The 15282-nt window shown below is 46.6% G+C and overlaps 1 protein-coding gene across 10 annotated transcripts in view; it reads right to left on the reverse strand.

The window, feature by feature from the left end:
• hyd (E3 ubiquitin-protein ligase hyd) overlaps nt 1–15282 on the reverse strand; it is a 79953-nt gene that overhangs the window by 3197 nt on the left and 61474 nt on the right. For 6 of the 10 annotated variants that reach the window (XM_089571996.1, XM_089572000.1, XM_089571997.1 and 3 more), the window contains 5 exons: nt 13885–13950; nt 7537–7760; nt 6982–7112; nt 4715–4927; nt 3397–3625 (listed from right to left, as the gene is read on the reverse strand). In XM_089571996.1, coding sequence (XP_089428122.1) covers nt 3397–3625; nt 4715–4927; nt 6982–7112; nt 7537–7760; nt 13885–13950 — 863 coding nt within the window. The remainder of the gene's footprint in view (nt 1–3396; nt 3626–4714; nt 4928–6981; nt 7113–7536; nt 7761–13884; nt 13951–15282) is intronic. The other 4 variants (XM_089572002.1, XM_089571999.1, XM_089571998.1 and 1 more) reach the window with 1 other exon arrangement.

Raw genomic sequence — 15282 nt, forward strand, 5'->3', positions numbered from 1 at the left:
TTTTGTTGGATCGATAGTCCACAGGAAGCTGTTTTATATTTTTGAAGCACCGCGGTTTCTGTGATTTTCCAATAACCAGCAGCGGCAGCCGCTCCGTGCCGGTCATATTCGCAGCAAGCAAAACTGTCACCCTGTCCTTACTTCGCTTGCCGCCGACGCAAGGGTCTCCCTTAAAAGCAAGTGTCTTATCTGGCAGGGCCTTGTAGAACAGTGCCGTCTCATCGGCATTGAATACGTTGCAAGGCTCATAAGCAGCGAGGCGCCTCGGAAGCTCACTCCTCCAATCGTTCTCCACGCTTGCGTCCACAGCACCTTTCTCGCCGCAGACACTGCGGAAGACCAAATTATGCCTCTTCTTGAAGCGGTCAAACCACCCTTCTGATGCACTGAAACCTCCAATGTCCATCATAAGGGCGTATTTTTCTGCTTGTGCACAGATGAGGGGTCCGCTCAACGGCAGCTGCGAGTTTCGCGCGTCCGCAATCCATCGAAGCAGTGCTTCTTCCAGCTTCGGATGTGCTGCCGTTCGGAGTCTCTTCCGCTTGTCGGAGAACTGCTGCCCATCGTACGCTTGCAAAATTTGAGCTTCATTCTTGACGTACGAGCTCAGCGTGCTCCTCTTCACGTTAAATCTTGCCATGATGGCTTGTCGCGGAATTCCCTCCTTGACAGCCTTCAATATTTCAACTTTCTGTGCCAAGTCCTTCGCCACATACTTCGGCCGCTTCGCTGGGGCCTCGGTAGCCATCGCAGGAGCCGAGAAACGCAGCGTTATCGAGATTGTAGCGGAGAAAAACGCCGAGCACGCACACACCTCGCTCCACGGCGTTGCTCCACAAAGGGAAAAAAAAATGGCGAGACGCAGCGGCGCGGCAGGGCAACGACAACAAAAAGAAAAAAAAAACAAGAAAACCCATCCTGGATTGGATTGGTTTTGAGGCTTCTGCCTTGGCTGATGTCTACAGCGATGCGGATGGCGCCTCTACATTTCGGTTTCACACCAGCGCCGCTCTCGCTATCATCATCATCTCACCTCCGCTGCGCTCATGGCCTCCCTGTACACATGCAACCTCCGCCGCCTGTCCGAATTAACCGAAGGACGGCCAAATTTCTCCAAATTAACGGGAGTTTTACGCCATAGAAAACCATATGTGGTTGACGGGACCGGATGGGCTGTCCGAATTATCCGATTTTCCGAATTAACGAGGGTCGAATTAACGAGGTTTTACTGTAGTGGTTTCTTGTAAGGGTGTACGAATATTCGAAATTTCGAATACAAATAGAGTACCGTATAAACACGTGTAAGGCCGCACTTTTTTTTTTCCAGATTCGAGGGCCAATTTTCGTGGTGTGGCCCATACACGCAATGTGCGAATTTTTTTTTTAAAGTAAAAACACACCAATCAGGGAATGAGCGGCATTTATTCTGCGTTCAATCATCACTTGCGGACTATTTCGACTCTGAGCTGGTGCTGTGCTCTGGTGCACGCTCATCCCAAAAGAAGCCACGCAGCATGTCCGCTGTCAACGTGTAGCCGTTGTTCCGCACTTCCATCACATAGCAGAGCAGCTCTTCTTCCAGTTCGGGAAACTCGCATGGCTTGCCTCGGAAAACGTGCTTTTTGCAGCTTGTGTTTCTCACTGCATCCTTTTGGTGGCATTATCATCGGACGCTCCCCTCGGCCATGCACGCACTGCACGCTTGCCATGTTCGAGAGCTAACTCTCACCAGTGTAGCTATTAAGGTGCTTGCCCATCGTGCTAAAACTGCAAACTGCAACGCTCGGCGGCAGCATGCGAAAGCCACAACTACGGCGAGCACACTAACATGCCACAAAAAAAAAAGAAAAGGGTGGAGCTGGCGATACTGATGCCGATGTGGATAGTGGGAGGTCTCGGCGGAGAAAAAAAGTTGACGATGATGATAATGACTGCGACCTCGGGCGCCATCCATGGCCTCTGTGATCACGCGCACCGTTGCTCGGAGCCGGAGCTGATCACGGAGGCCACAGCGCATGCATTGAGAAGGCTATTCCCACCTGGGTAGTGGAAAGTTAGGGTGCGGCTCTTACATGGATTTATTTTTTTTAAACATTTCCTTCGGGAAAACGGGGTGCGGCCCTTACACGTGTTTATACGGTACGTTTGGTTGGTTGGTTTATGGGGTTTAACGTCCCAAAGCGACTAAGGCTATGAGAGACGCCGTAGTGGAGGGCTCCGGAAATTTCGACCACCTGGGGTTCTTTAATGTGCACTGACATCGCACAGTACACGGTACGTTTGATATTTTGTTTACGATCATATTTGAGGGCTCCGGTTTCACCACCTGAGGTTCTTTAACATGCACTCACATTGCACAGTGCACCATAACCACTGAGCCACCGTGGCAACTGGGGCGGTGCTTCAGTTTTCACTACAAGACATGGACGAACACCGCAACCTCCACTCATGAGAATTCTTTTAGCACTTCTAAACAGAGCCAAATTGTATGAAGTACCGATGCACACATAGGGGTGGGACAGATGAATTTTTCGCCATGCATTTGTGCATGGTAGCAATTTTTGCCTCAGTGTGAATTAACAAAATACTTCACTGCAAATGGAGAGGCATGAAATACTCGTAGGCAGATCAAACCAGGACTCAACAAAGATCTAGCATAGCCGAAGTAATTTTCACATTGTCAAGCCGATGCTGGAGGCTTCCTACCCTGCCCTGTCACTAGTTTGGTTTATTGGGGTTTAACGTCCCAAAGCGACTGAGGCTATGAGAGACGCCGTAGTGAAGGGCTCCGGAAATTTCGACCGCCTGGGGTTCTTTAACGTGCACTGACATCGCACAGCACATGGGCCTCTAGAATTTCGCCTTCAAGAAATTCAGCCGCCGCGGCCGGAGCGCCGTAACCACTGAGCCACCCCGGGGGGGGGGGGGGGGGGGGGGGGGGGGGGGGGGGGGGGGGGGGCGCCCTGTCACTAGTGTTAGCCGGTCAAGTCTCCAGTTTCACAGAACCTTTAAAACTCCCTCAGAGCTTCATGTGATGGGCCCACCACTGATCGTCAAGTAGTAAAGCAAAAGAAAAAAAAGTAAACATTCATAGATGGCTAAGTTTGTGTTACCGATGTTCTGTTGCCAAGATCAGTGCACTACTACACAGCCATAGGACCATAGTGTCAGCACATATTCAGAAGAGCTAACATATAGGTCACGGCACATGCAGAGAAGAAAAAAAGAAAGCCAGAGGGTGCTGCTGTATAAAGACAACAATAACAACACGCAATCAACAAATGTTGACACTTCTACCGAGTCCGTGCTTAGTTTTCCAGCTAACCAGCCAATCTGATCAGGCAAACTGACTGCCATGCATTTCCGCCCTGCTCTCATCTCAGAGGTGCCTCTCACCTCTTCGGGACACAGGTCGATGCAGAAGGTGAGGTCGAGTGCCGAGAACACCGTGCTCGAGTCTCGAGACTCTGCCTCCAGCACCAGCTGCCGCAGCGACTCATACAGGAGGGGATCGAAGAAGGCCAGGTCGTGCCAGCCTATGCGCTTGTTCAGGATGTATTTGATGACATGCCGGTTGAACGAGATGGGGCACAGCTCGTTTTGCAGCAGGCAGAGGCCGACAATCCTGCAACGCCGAGCAAAAGGGACCATGCCAGTGAGCAATTCGAGCAAAGCCGACCTCCCTGCATTGATAACTCCTGCCGCTCAGAAACTCCGGTTAAAATGACAACGAAACAAACATGAAGCTGGCGGTGAAAACTGGTGTGTAATTATGTTTCTGCCCATTCCTTGCACTGTCTTTGTTGTGGTGGACTGTTTTCTACAGTTATATGCGTGCCATTTCCTATACGCGGATTGATTTCAATTTGCACGATGCATTCACATCAATTTGAGTTTGTGGTTAAAACATTGTGGGGTTTTCCTTTTAAGGCGTCGCGCTAATGCGCGTTCCCTTTGCTTCTCCCCACGTGGTGCTGTGTGCCAAAACAAGTCGCTTATCATGGGTCACCATGAGCTGCTCATTGTGTGGAGGCTCCACTGCTATTGCGTTGCATCCGTGAAGGAGGCTGCGGAAGGCCTTACTATTTTGGGGCAGTTCCGCTCTGATATTCCGAAAAGCGAGCACGTAGTGCATCATGACAGAGTTGCGAACGACTGTTATTTCCATACAGTTTTCGCTAAAAAGCAGAAGACCATCAGTTACACTTGCTGCGGAGCAAAAAACGAAATCTCAATTATATGGCGCTGTCCTGTGCATAAAATGCTGCATAGTAACTCCCGGCATACTTGCATTTTCGTGGCTATCACTTGTGTATATTTGCCTCCCTTCAGTGATGTAACCGTGTCAACATCTCCAACAAAGCTAATGCATACAGTGTGGCGAAAGACACAGGTGCTAAGTGAGCTACAGCTCCTAAAGAACACACCATGTCACGACGACACATACCTGCCGCTACAAGCCATTCAAGTGATGCAACAAGGTGGTGATGCAGACTAGCTCATTTCTCATTTTGAACCAACTACACAGCTATTACCGTTTTTTTTTTTTTTTTTGCAATGCCTAGCTATTATTCAATGCTGTCCTGGTCTTTCCATTCACTATTGTGCTATTATACTTTCTACACCGTTTTCAGGTCATTCAAGTTCAGTAGCGAAACAAAGGTTAGAATGCCAAGAAAAAGTACCCTCACCACAAGACTGGGAGTGCGCTCACCTGCCCACATTCCGAAAGGCGTTGAGCCGGTCCGGTGTGCACTTGCCCTGGCGTGGGGAGTAGAAGCCCCTCTTGCCTGGCTGGTACACCAGGGGGCTGCAGTCCTCCCCATCCTCCTCCTCCTCTTCCGCATCGCTGCGCCTCGCTGCCGCACTCCGCCGACCCCTCTCCCCAAGGTTGAACACATCCAGGTCCAGGAGCGTCTCAGCTTCCCTGTGATGTGCCGCAAACAATAAAAAAAAAAGAAAAGTTAAATAACATTTCCAGTTGCATGCACTGGCCTTTCATAGCTTGCCAGGAGAGGTCGCAAACACTGACTGCTTCTAAAGTACACTGCTTATGACCACGACATTTTACTCTAGGTCCAAGCTTGACATTTTGCAAACAAACGCTGAACCCAACACTGAACTAAACAAAATGGCAAGTTTCCTCTGGTTTGCAAGCAGTGAGCCAGCTGCTTTGAAAAAGACTACAAATTATTATGCAGTAATCCTGCAACAAGTACACAATGCACTAAAAGAAAGCAGCCTAGAATGAATGCTTAAATTTTGCTGTCCCCCTGTAACCACTACAGCTAGTTACTCTAGCAAACACTAATGCAATGCATAAAAATGCACCACTTCCCATTGCAATTAATACTAGAGACATCCAAAATACTTGATGCTCTAGGAGCACAAAGGAGACATGTGATATGAACCTCATGGGGGTCACGAAAACTATTCGTATCATCCAAAAAGAACAAAATCCGTTTGCAGAAGCATGGAAAACAGATTCACACCGTCCTTTTCACGCACGCCGAAATTTATTTATGTCGTGCACCACCTCTCACTTGTGACGCCAATGATATCCGCTCATTGCTCACATTTGCGTACTGTGCAACTGGTGATGTGCTTGAGGATACAGAGATTAGTGTGGGCAGAAAATATAAACAAAAATTAAGTGCCGGGCCAACGCCGAGCCTGATGATACAGAGTGTAGTTGAGTCTAATTGAAGTAGCCTGATGACACAAAGAATAGGTTGGGGCAACCGAAAAGGAAATAAAAATAATAAACCCCTTAGCCTGATGATACAGAGTGTAGTTGAGTCTAATAGGAGTAGACTCCCCACAAAGAATAGGTTGGGGCAACCGAAAAGGAAATAAAAATAATAGGCCCCTGCCTGCACCACGTACGTACAACAGGCTTAACCCAATTCGAAAATAAAAGAATAGGCCCGTAGGCAAATTGTAATTTCACCACCCGTGGGTGGAAAAGTAAAATAAAAGGGAAAAGCTACTATAGCGACCCACAGCCGGGGGAGCGGGCCCGGGGAGACTCCCCTGATCTCCCCTGGGAAGTAGCGGAAGGGATGGGCAAATGGATGGGAAGAATGGTTGTAGAGAATAGGTTGGGACAAAGGCTGGGAATGGGGACAGCGAGGTTTTTGTTCATATCCTTCGATTGTCTCGACTCCGTTGCTGGCCTGCCTGGCCAGGACAGGGATAGCATCGAGATTGCCCAATGGTGCGGCCCCACTCACGGGATGCCCGACCACCCACCATACGCAACGGGCTCCGACCGTCGGAGACAGGAAAACCTAACACGGGGTCAGTAGCTACCTGGGGCTCCTCCACGACACTAGGAGGCTTTTCCAACCTGCCGGCTACTCACCGTCGAGTGCTTTTCGCGGTTTTTCAGACTCCGGAAGTATGTGTGATAGGGCCGGCCAGTAGAGGCCCAGATCGTCAACGGCCTCGCAGCCTCGGACCTGACACCTCCGTGGGGACCAATCTGTGCTTCCTACCATCCATCCATGCACTTATTTCCTCCCCTAGCAGTCAGAACTCGTAAGTTTGTATCCGTAGAAGCACCGGAGTGTTCAGAACGTCTAATATTCTGCAAGCTGAATTTAATGAATTCCAGCCAGGGAATTTCAGAAATCCGTACCAACTATGATCATACTCAGATCATGCTGTAGTGTGAAACACAAGGACACAAAACGCACAGAAGTGCTTTGCACCTTATTACAGCAATTACACCAATTACACCATGCCCATGTTTCGCTAAAGCCAATGCCTGGCTGTGCCACAACAGTTATTGCTAAGGCAGTGCCCCGGGTGCACTACACCTGGTCTGTATAGGCAGGTATGCAACACGCTTAGCCCCTGCTACAAACAAACAGTGTACAGTGCACGAGGACAAGTCGATGAATTCCGTGACCAAGCCGGACAAATTCCAGGCAAGCGAGACAAAAAGGCTCTCATTCCAAAGGCAACACTGCTGCTCACCGTCCGTGTGACACAATGATCTCCAAAGCCTCGTCCACTTTCTCACGCAGGGCGTCCTCAGAGGCCAACAGGAGGAGCAGCTGGGCAGCCGACTGCTCCAGAAGCATGCCCGTTATCTTGCTGGCTAGGGACTGCGAGCAGAGCAAGGCGCCAGGGTCAAGAACATTTCCAGGAGCAAGCACTCACGAACACAACCTTCTCGCAAAAACGAAAAGGCTGCCAAAAGAAATACTGAGACCATTTATGCCTTATCAACCCTTTAACTAGTGTCCAACAATGTTAGTTCCTTTCAAAAACCACTTTCATGCAGCCACAAAGCTCTTCAGGGGCTTGCAAAATCTCCCAAGTCATGCCTTCTCTGTGGTCACAAGTAGCCTCTAATTTGTGAAACTTATGAGTTTACTGTGGCTGTATTTGTACCTTGTGTGTTCTGCCTAATGAGATCGTATGTTGTAAACTCACTTCTGTGTTTCGTGTGTGAATGCAGCTAGTAATCTAAGTGTGTGCAGCTGCCGCTGGACGTCACTGATGCAAGAAGGGGACACAGCTGCTTACAGGGCGAAGGGCGTGGACGCGTGGGTACAGCCTCTGGCCCAGCTGCTGCCGATGGGGGCTCAGGTGGTCGTTGGAGGCCTGACCACTGCCGCCCGCCTCGCCAGGCATCACAAATGGGGGCGCATCGTAGCGCAGGCCGCCACCCGACTTGGTCGCCTGGCTGCCCGTGTTACCGCTGCGCCGTTCCTTGTCCCGCTCGCGTGACCTCAGTCGCTGGATTATGTCTGAGGGGACAAGGATCACAATAGGGTGGTGAGGGGGGCAAAGCCACTTGGCAAAACACAAAATGCTTGACCAAAACCACTTTTCAGAGAGGATCACAAGACACGACACTCTTTCCGCATGTGTGTGAGAAGCTGGAGAGAAAAAGGTTGCTGAGAATACCGTATATACTCATGTAAGGGCCACAACCCCAACTTGGCGTGAGCCAAAAACTGTTTCATGCGCGCGTAATTTTGGACGCATAAAAATCGCTACGATCCCGAACGCGTCGTCCTGCGCGCTGTGCTTGGCCTGGAACCCTGCACACGTGGTCCATCATCGACGCTAGCTCGCTCAGCGTTCGCACCAGAAATGATTGACAAAATGTTATGCTGTGCAAAAGCCAGGATGGGGTGCAGGCGTGTTGGGTGTGCCTCACCGTGCAAGAAAACGCGAGTGGCGCGTTTTTGGGCGGTGACGCACCGCTCCAAGCCATCACAAGCGCCGCACCTTAGGCGGATCTTAACTCAGGATCACATGAAATTTGCAGGAAAGTAATACAGTGATCAAGCAACCGCTAGCAACCTGTCTTACTGCGGGTGGTAATCGCGCAGATCGCACGGGTACAATCCACACTTTTAATGCACTGTGCACATGTATTCGAAGGATTCGTCGTGCCTGCGCTAAATCGTCATAAAAATGGGTATCGTGTGTAAAAAACAGACGCGTAATCTAGTAATCTAGGCTGCGCTGTAGCAGAAATTTTTAGCAGAAAAACGCCGGTTTCATTTAAGGGCCGCATCCCATGAGAACCGCGGAAAAAAAGTGCGGCCCTTACACGAGTATATACGATAAGTGCGAACAATGAAAAGCTTGCATTTGGCTGCCTAGTAGTATCTTTCAGTGATCCACAAGAAAAATTAGCCGTGTTAAGCCTCACACAACTGCTATGCTCCCATTAAGGTTCATGTGATGGTGTTTCGCCACTGTTCAACCATTTTAAGGGGGGACACTGGTCTTGAAAAGAAAATTTTATTAATTTAGTCATAGTTATGAAATTTTCAGGGCACATGTATTTTTGTGCACTGATTTTAGATATGTCATTTAATTTCATGTGAAACAATTTCTTGAGCACATATGCACTTTTTACGCAAGTATTTTGTGGAGAGTTTTGAAGAAAATTTGCTGCAGGAAACTCGCTGAAATGTATGCCATTGGGTTCTCTCGACACCAAGGAGTACAATAAGGGTAAAATTATCATCCTGGCTATCATAGAACTTGAGTAATACGGTACTGAAGCTGCCACTTCACACACAGGAATACACATTTTGCTTCTCAGTTCTGAAGTGACAACTTCAAAACTCTATAACTTAAGTTCTATGATAGGCAGGAAGACAATTTCACCCTTATTGTATTCCTTGGCATAGAGAGAACCCAATGGCATACATTTCAGCGAGTTTCCAGCAGCAAATTTTCTTCAAAACTCTCCGCAAAATACTAGCATAAAAAGTGCATAAGTGCTCAAGGAATTGTTTTACATAAAATTAAATGACATATTTAGAATCAGCACACAAAAATACATATTCCCTGAAGATTTTGTAACTGTGACTTCATTAATACAAATTTTTTTTTTTCAAGACCAGTGTCCCCCCTTAAGCATACAGTTTCAACTCCCTGTGTCAATGCAAGCAATCATGGCCACATCTTGCAGCCTTGGTTTATTTAATTTGAGCGGGGCCAGCTCAATGCTAAACTTCTACTAAATTTCTACAACACGCTGGAGGGTAAATTACATCAGTCTTCCTTCCAAAGTGGGCTGCACATTTTAACCACCATGGTCATTTTGCTTTCTTCAGTTTCTCTACATTCTCAAGACTAATGCCCAAATGTAACATTTCAGTTCACTGCACAGAGCAACACAGAGCAACTGTTCTATGACCTGCACTTTACGCATCACGATGTTGTCCGCTTTACTTGCCAAGCATTGCAGAGACGCACCTCTGCATTAATGCTAGGCCAGGGAGATTTTTTAAAGAAAAATTAATATCATCGACAAAAATGGAAGCCTTGCTTTAATGCATAGATTAAAAGTCCTTCAATAGGCTAGTCAATAAACAGCAACAAGATCCTCACGCATATGGCCACTTTTTTTTTCCTAGCTGGCTCACTCAAAGGGCCGTGTTCACAGGTGGGTTGGCAGTGTTTACCATGTCACATTTGCTTTCCACTCTTGCAATAGTCACAGGAACAAGGTTGTTGCAATATGTGCACTAGCACCAGTGAACCACTTTAGCAAGAAAGAACACATGGATGCTGGAGAGCTGTCAGTAACTTAAAGTTGCTGCTACTTAGTTTTTTGTGTTTTTCTAGCAGCAAAAGACGCATTTAAAGGCGAGAAAATTATATATTTAATCGTTTCGCCAGTCGATTCAAGCCCATGACGTTCTTACTGCGAAGGACACTTTGCCATCACGTTGAAGTGAATAAATGTGCGGTGCGGCCCGAGGGATCCATGTTAAAAAATCGGTGTCGACGCACATTTTACTTACGAAAACCAGCCAACGATGGAGACACATGTATTTCGTTTCCTGATCCTTCGTAGTTGGAATGCGGTACCCTATCAATATAGACCGACTTCTATTTGTTAACAGTGTCCCTTTAAGCAGAAATGGTAACAGGCACACACAGGAGAAGGCTTCACACGGGAGGCTATTTCTTTTTTGGCAACTGCAGCTGTAGTAAAACTTACAATGAATTTCAAACTTTCCTATTATCCAGACCTATCCAATATTACTCATTATTCAGAAGCAATCAGCAGCTGTAAGGCATTTTACAAGGTGGGCTCCTGTGAAGCAATGCTCCACAGCAGATATAAGAACTCAGATTACCAATATGAATATGACAGCAAGTGAAATCAAGAGAACCACTCAACAACAATGAAGCCATTTCCCTCTGCTTTATAGAGGCTGCATTAGCGACAACACTATCTACTGTGCAGTGGACAGTAGAAAGCTGCAACGACACCTAACAACCACAACTGTCTAGCAACATACACAGCGATAACCAGCTCTTGCCAGACAAGATCATGCGGAGCCTATTGCCATGTCCCAAGCTCTGAATAAACACACATAAAAGGCAGCCTTGACAGGGCAAAGAACTAAACCACCACGCAGACAGCACAAAACAATCATTTTTGTCAATACGCAAACACTGCTCTTTTCTTGAAAGAGGAGTGCGGGTCTTCTGAAGCCGAGACATTACAAAATGCTGATTTCAGAGACAAAATGCCATATTTACCCAAAACGTAATGAGACCACAATTATAATGCGAGCGCTGACTTTGCAGGCACAAGAAAAAAAAAAATGCACACAAATGTAAGGCGAATCACTTTTGCAGGCCCAAAACAGGTAACAACAACCAAAAAAAAAATCCGTGTATGTAACACAAGGACTGAGGCTGCAGTACGCGGAGAGCAGAAGTTAATGAACAAAGGTTCCACAAAAACTGAGGCACCTTTGAGTCTTAAGGGGGGAGGCTACCCTTGAGCATCAACTTTTTTATTTCTTGAGATATCTGGATGAAATTTTCAAGGTAAGCTTGTAGCACAAACATTTGAAGAACTACCAAGTTTCATGGAACTGTGCCCACTGGTTCTCAAGTTACAGGAGTATATCAAGGTAGTTTACATGGGTTCCTTGGGACATGCCTGGAGAATTTGCAAAATGTGATGTGCTGGCACCTTGAAATTCAGCACAGTCATTCCTGGATAGGTACCCCAGAGCAAGACAAGGCCCTTTTTGTAAATTTCTTTGCTGAAAAATTTTAGCACAGCCCTGAATTTAGTGTTACTTACTAGACCTTCATTAACCAAATTTTAATTGTTTATTACGAATTCCAGAGACAATATCTTAAAAAAACGGGCTTGTCATGCCCTCAAAAATTTATTCAGGTATGGTGCAAAAGAAACCGTATGAAATTCTGATAAGTGGTTCCCAAGATATGGCTTTCCCTAGCAGCCACGCCAGGCAAAATATTGATTCTGAGAAAATGGCCTTAGAAGATTGAGAGAACACCAACTTTTTTGTTTCTTGAGATATCTTGATGAAATTTTCAGGGTAGGCTCACAGCATAAACACCTGAAGAATTACTAAGTTTCACAGAGTTGTGCCCTCTGGTTCTGAAGTTACAGGAGTATATAGAGGTGGTTTACAAGGGTTCTTTGGGACAGGCCAGGAGAATATGCAGAATGTGTTGGCACTATGAAGTTAATTTATGATAATTCCTGAATAGGCACCTCAGGCAACAACAAGGCCCTTCGAAAATTCTTTGCTAAAAAATTTTAGCACATCACTGAATTTAATTACTACTTAGACATGCACTAATTAACCAAATTTTATTTATCAACAATTCCAAACACAATATTTCAATAAATTGGCTTTTCTTGCCCCCAAAATTTATTTATGTATAGGGTAAAAAGACCACACAGAAATCCGATGAGTGGTTTATGAGATATGCTGGGGTGAGCAGCCATACAAGGAAAAAAATAAAAAATTCACAGAAAATGACCCTCAAAAGTTGTGACATTTCCAGGTCTAAAACGATCCCGCTGAATAGCTGGAGCTGTCTCCGTGCTTTCTTTTTTTTTTTTTTGCCGCCTCTGAGTTGTCATTTCATTCTGTTCCTCAGCCTTGCCCATGCGCACGGCGTCTTTTTCCGCCGCCGACCGACCCTTACATATCTAGAACGCTGGACATGTCGATGCAGTCGTCGGCAGCGCGCTTCGCCATGCGGATAGACCTCATAGAATGCGTCCGTGCACCGAACGCGTGTCGCGTCTTGAATTTCGTTGTAGGCATCGTGACCAACCACGCAACGATCAACAAGCTACACGACACTGTTCAAAGGGCACGGCGACAGACTGTAAAGACGGGGATCGCAGAAATGGCGAAAGGCGAACACACCGCACAAAGGAGAGCGAGCAGCCGGAGCAGACGACGCGCAGGGAGCAGCCAGCGGAGACCATCGCGTCAGCGCGCGCAGCAGCCAATAGCAGCCGCCCGTTCCCCCGCGTTCTCGAGGAGCGCGCGCTTGGTCCAATCGTAGCCTCGGATTTCGGACGCGGGAAACTCGAAAGCAGCCGCGAGGCCCCCAATCAAAAGCTAGCCACGCCTCGAGCACGCTGCCGCCGTCGCCGCCGCCGGCAGTAAAGAAAAGCGCAAGAATTCACGAACAAAACAAGACCAAAATGGCGGCGCTCGGTTCAGCGTGTGAGGAATGGCGCGTGCGCGAAGTTGGGGCATTTTCGGCGCTTGCTCGCGGCTCAGGGGCCACCGTGGCTTGTTATATTTCTAATTTTCAATATTTCTACGGCGAATTAGGCATTGATAATTACAGAAAAGGTAGTTTATAACATATACAAACGGAATATATACTTTTCCAAAAATTGACTTTTTCGCGATTTTTCGGTTTTCAAAGGTAGCGTCCCCCCTTAATGCCGCATGGCACATTTTACCCTTGAATGAAGTTTCACAATACCTTTCCTTTTCAAGAGTCATGCAAAAGATTGACAAATAAGACCGATACGCAAATAAGCACAGGAGTCTCGTTGCGCTGCCAACCATGAACTTTACAGGGGCCTCGTCATAATAACAAAACGTCTCAGTCACTCAACCGCATGGCAGGCCATATGTCTCCCAAACATTAGTCTGTTCTCAGCTGCAATTAAATGAATCGTTGTCTTATGTGCAAAGCCACTGAAAAACTGCGTGGCAGCACAGAAGTTTTACGTCACCAAAAAGTGCGCCATAACGACACTGCATGCAAATAGCAAAGCAAAGCTTTCTTTGCATCCCTGAGTGAATTTCTTCCGTTCAAAGTGCGACACTGGCAGCACTGCAGACGTTGAGGGTGTTTGCGAGACTTTAATACAATGAAATAAAGATCTTGTCTTGGACGCTCTATCACGCTTTCCTCCAGACAAAGCATCTAATTTGTGCTTGGTGAGTAAATATGGTATGTGTGCCTTTGTCTGTTTATTATGTCCAATTACAATGCAACGGGTGACTTTTCACTTCAATGTTTGGCAACAAAACTGGCGTTACAATTGCGTTACAACTGAATAAGTATGGTAATTTTGAATACTTTTACCCATTTGTAAGAGCTCCATCTTGGTCTTCAACTCAAGTGGAGCTTTCAATCTTGCTCTGGTTGTGGCTACATGTGAAAAAGCATTCAATGAGGGAGCGAATTTCTGCGTTAACGTTTAAAAACTAATCTCCTTTCTAGAAGAGGCCCAGTCTCTCAAAACTACTGCTTTGCTGAAAATATACTCCCTACATTCTGTTTCTTGTTCTCTGTTGTTCTTTGCAGTACATACCACCACATGACAATAATTTCTGCAGCGTTATTTCCTGCTAAAGAAGTATTTCTAACAGTACTATGGAGCAAGAAATCTGGACCAAAGAGCCAAGTTTTTTAAGCAAGGTAAGAAGAAATAGCGCATATTTCCTCAAAATCATGACGTCCACTTAAACGGGCACTGAGGAATAATTGCAAGTCGGCCTACAACCATTGGTTACCACACGCTAATGAAAAGTAGGCTACATACACTGAAAACAGAGCTTTTATAAGCTAGAATAGGTATATTGATTGGTGCTGCAGCCGCAAGGCATTCTCACTATCAAACCATTATGATGTCAGGTACTGTAAAAGCCCTCGTAGAACAAGATTTTTTTTTTTTTTGCAGATTTTCCTACTTAAAATTTCAGCGTGCAGGTCTAAACAATTTTCTGCCCAAATTCGCACTTCCGGGTTTGCTATTCAGAGCCATCATCAACAGGCCATCAGCGAGAGGGCGCTCTTTCCAGCAGCGACGTCATTTGGCTCTTTCAATGGTTTTGATTTCAATGCCATTTCACACCTCGCAATGCCCATGCTATCAGTACTCAGCTCCTTTCAAAAAGAAGCTAACTAATCCTAGCTGCTGAAAGCATCAGCACCGTGTCAAGCACTGCTACTTGAACTGAATGAGTAAAAGTAAGCCTACAATAACAGCTGCCAGACAGCTACAAAGGGCCTCTCCAGCCACGCTCTGCAGTTTGAGGATGCTTGGGCCAGCATTCAGGAGCAGCTCATCAGTCGCGCTTTAAAAAAATGTGGGATAATGTACGTGCCAGACTGTGCTGTATACGTGTTTGTATGGAAAGATATCTTCGACAAGGGACTTGTGGAGGACAGTACACCCGACAACGAAAATCACTAAAGCACGAAACGCAGTGCAAATGAATGTGTTTGGCGAGCTTACCTCACACATTATACATGGATGAAAACTCGTTTTTTCCTTCTCGTTTCTACTATCCCCCTGCAGGTAAACTGCACCACCGTCCATTTCCAATGAGCGAACATGGGAGTGCCTTTCGTTGCTGAATGAAAGCCAACAAAGCCATAAAAAGCCAAACAGTCGAATTTAAGGGGGGACACTGGTCTTGAAAAAAAATTTTTATTAATGAAGTCACAGTTACGAAATCTTCAGGGAATATGTATTTT

This window comes from Amblyomma mixtum, chromosome 2 (genome assembly GCF_055824585.1).
Source record: "Amblyomma mixtum isolate Tamu chromosome 2, ASM5582458v1, whole genome shotgun sequence".
NCBI lineage: Eukaryota > Metazoa > Arthropoda > Arachnida > Ixodida > Ixodidae > Amblyomma > Amblyomma mixtum.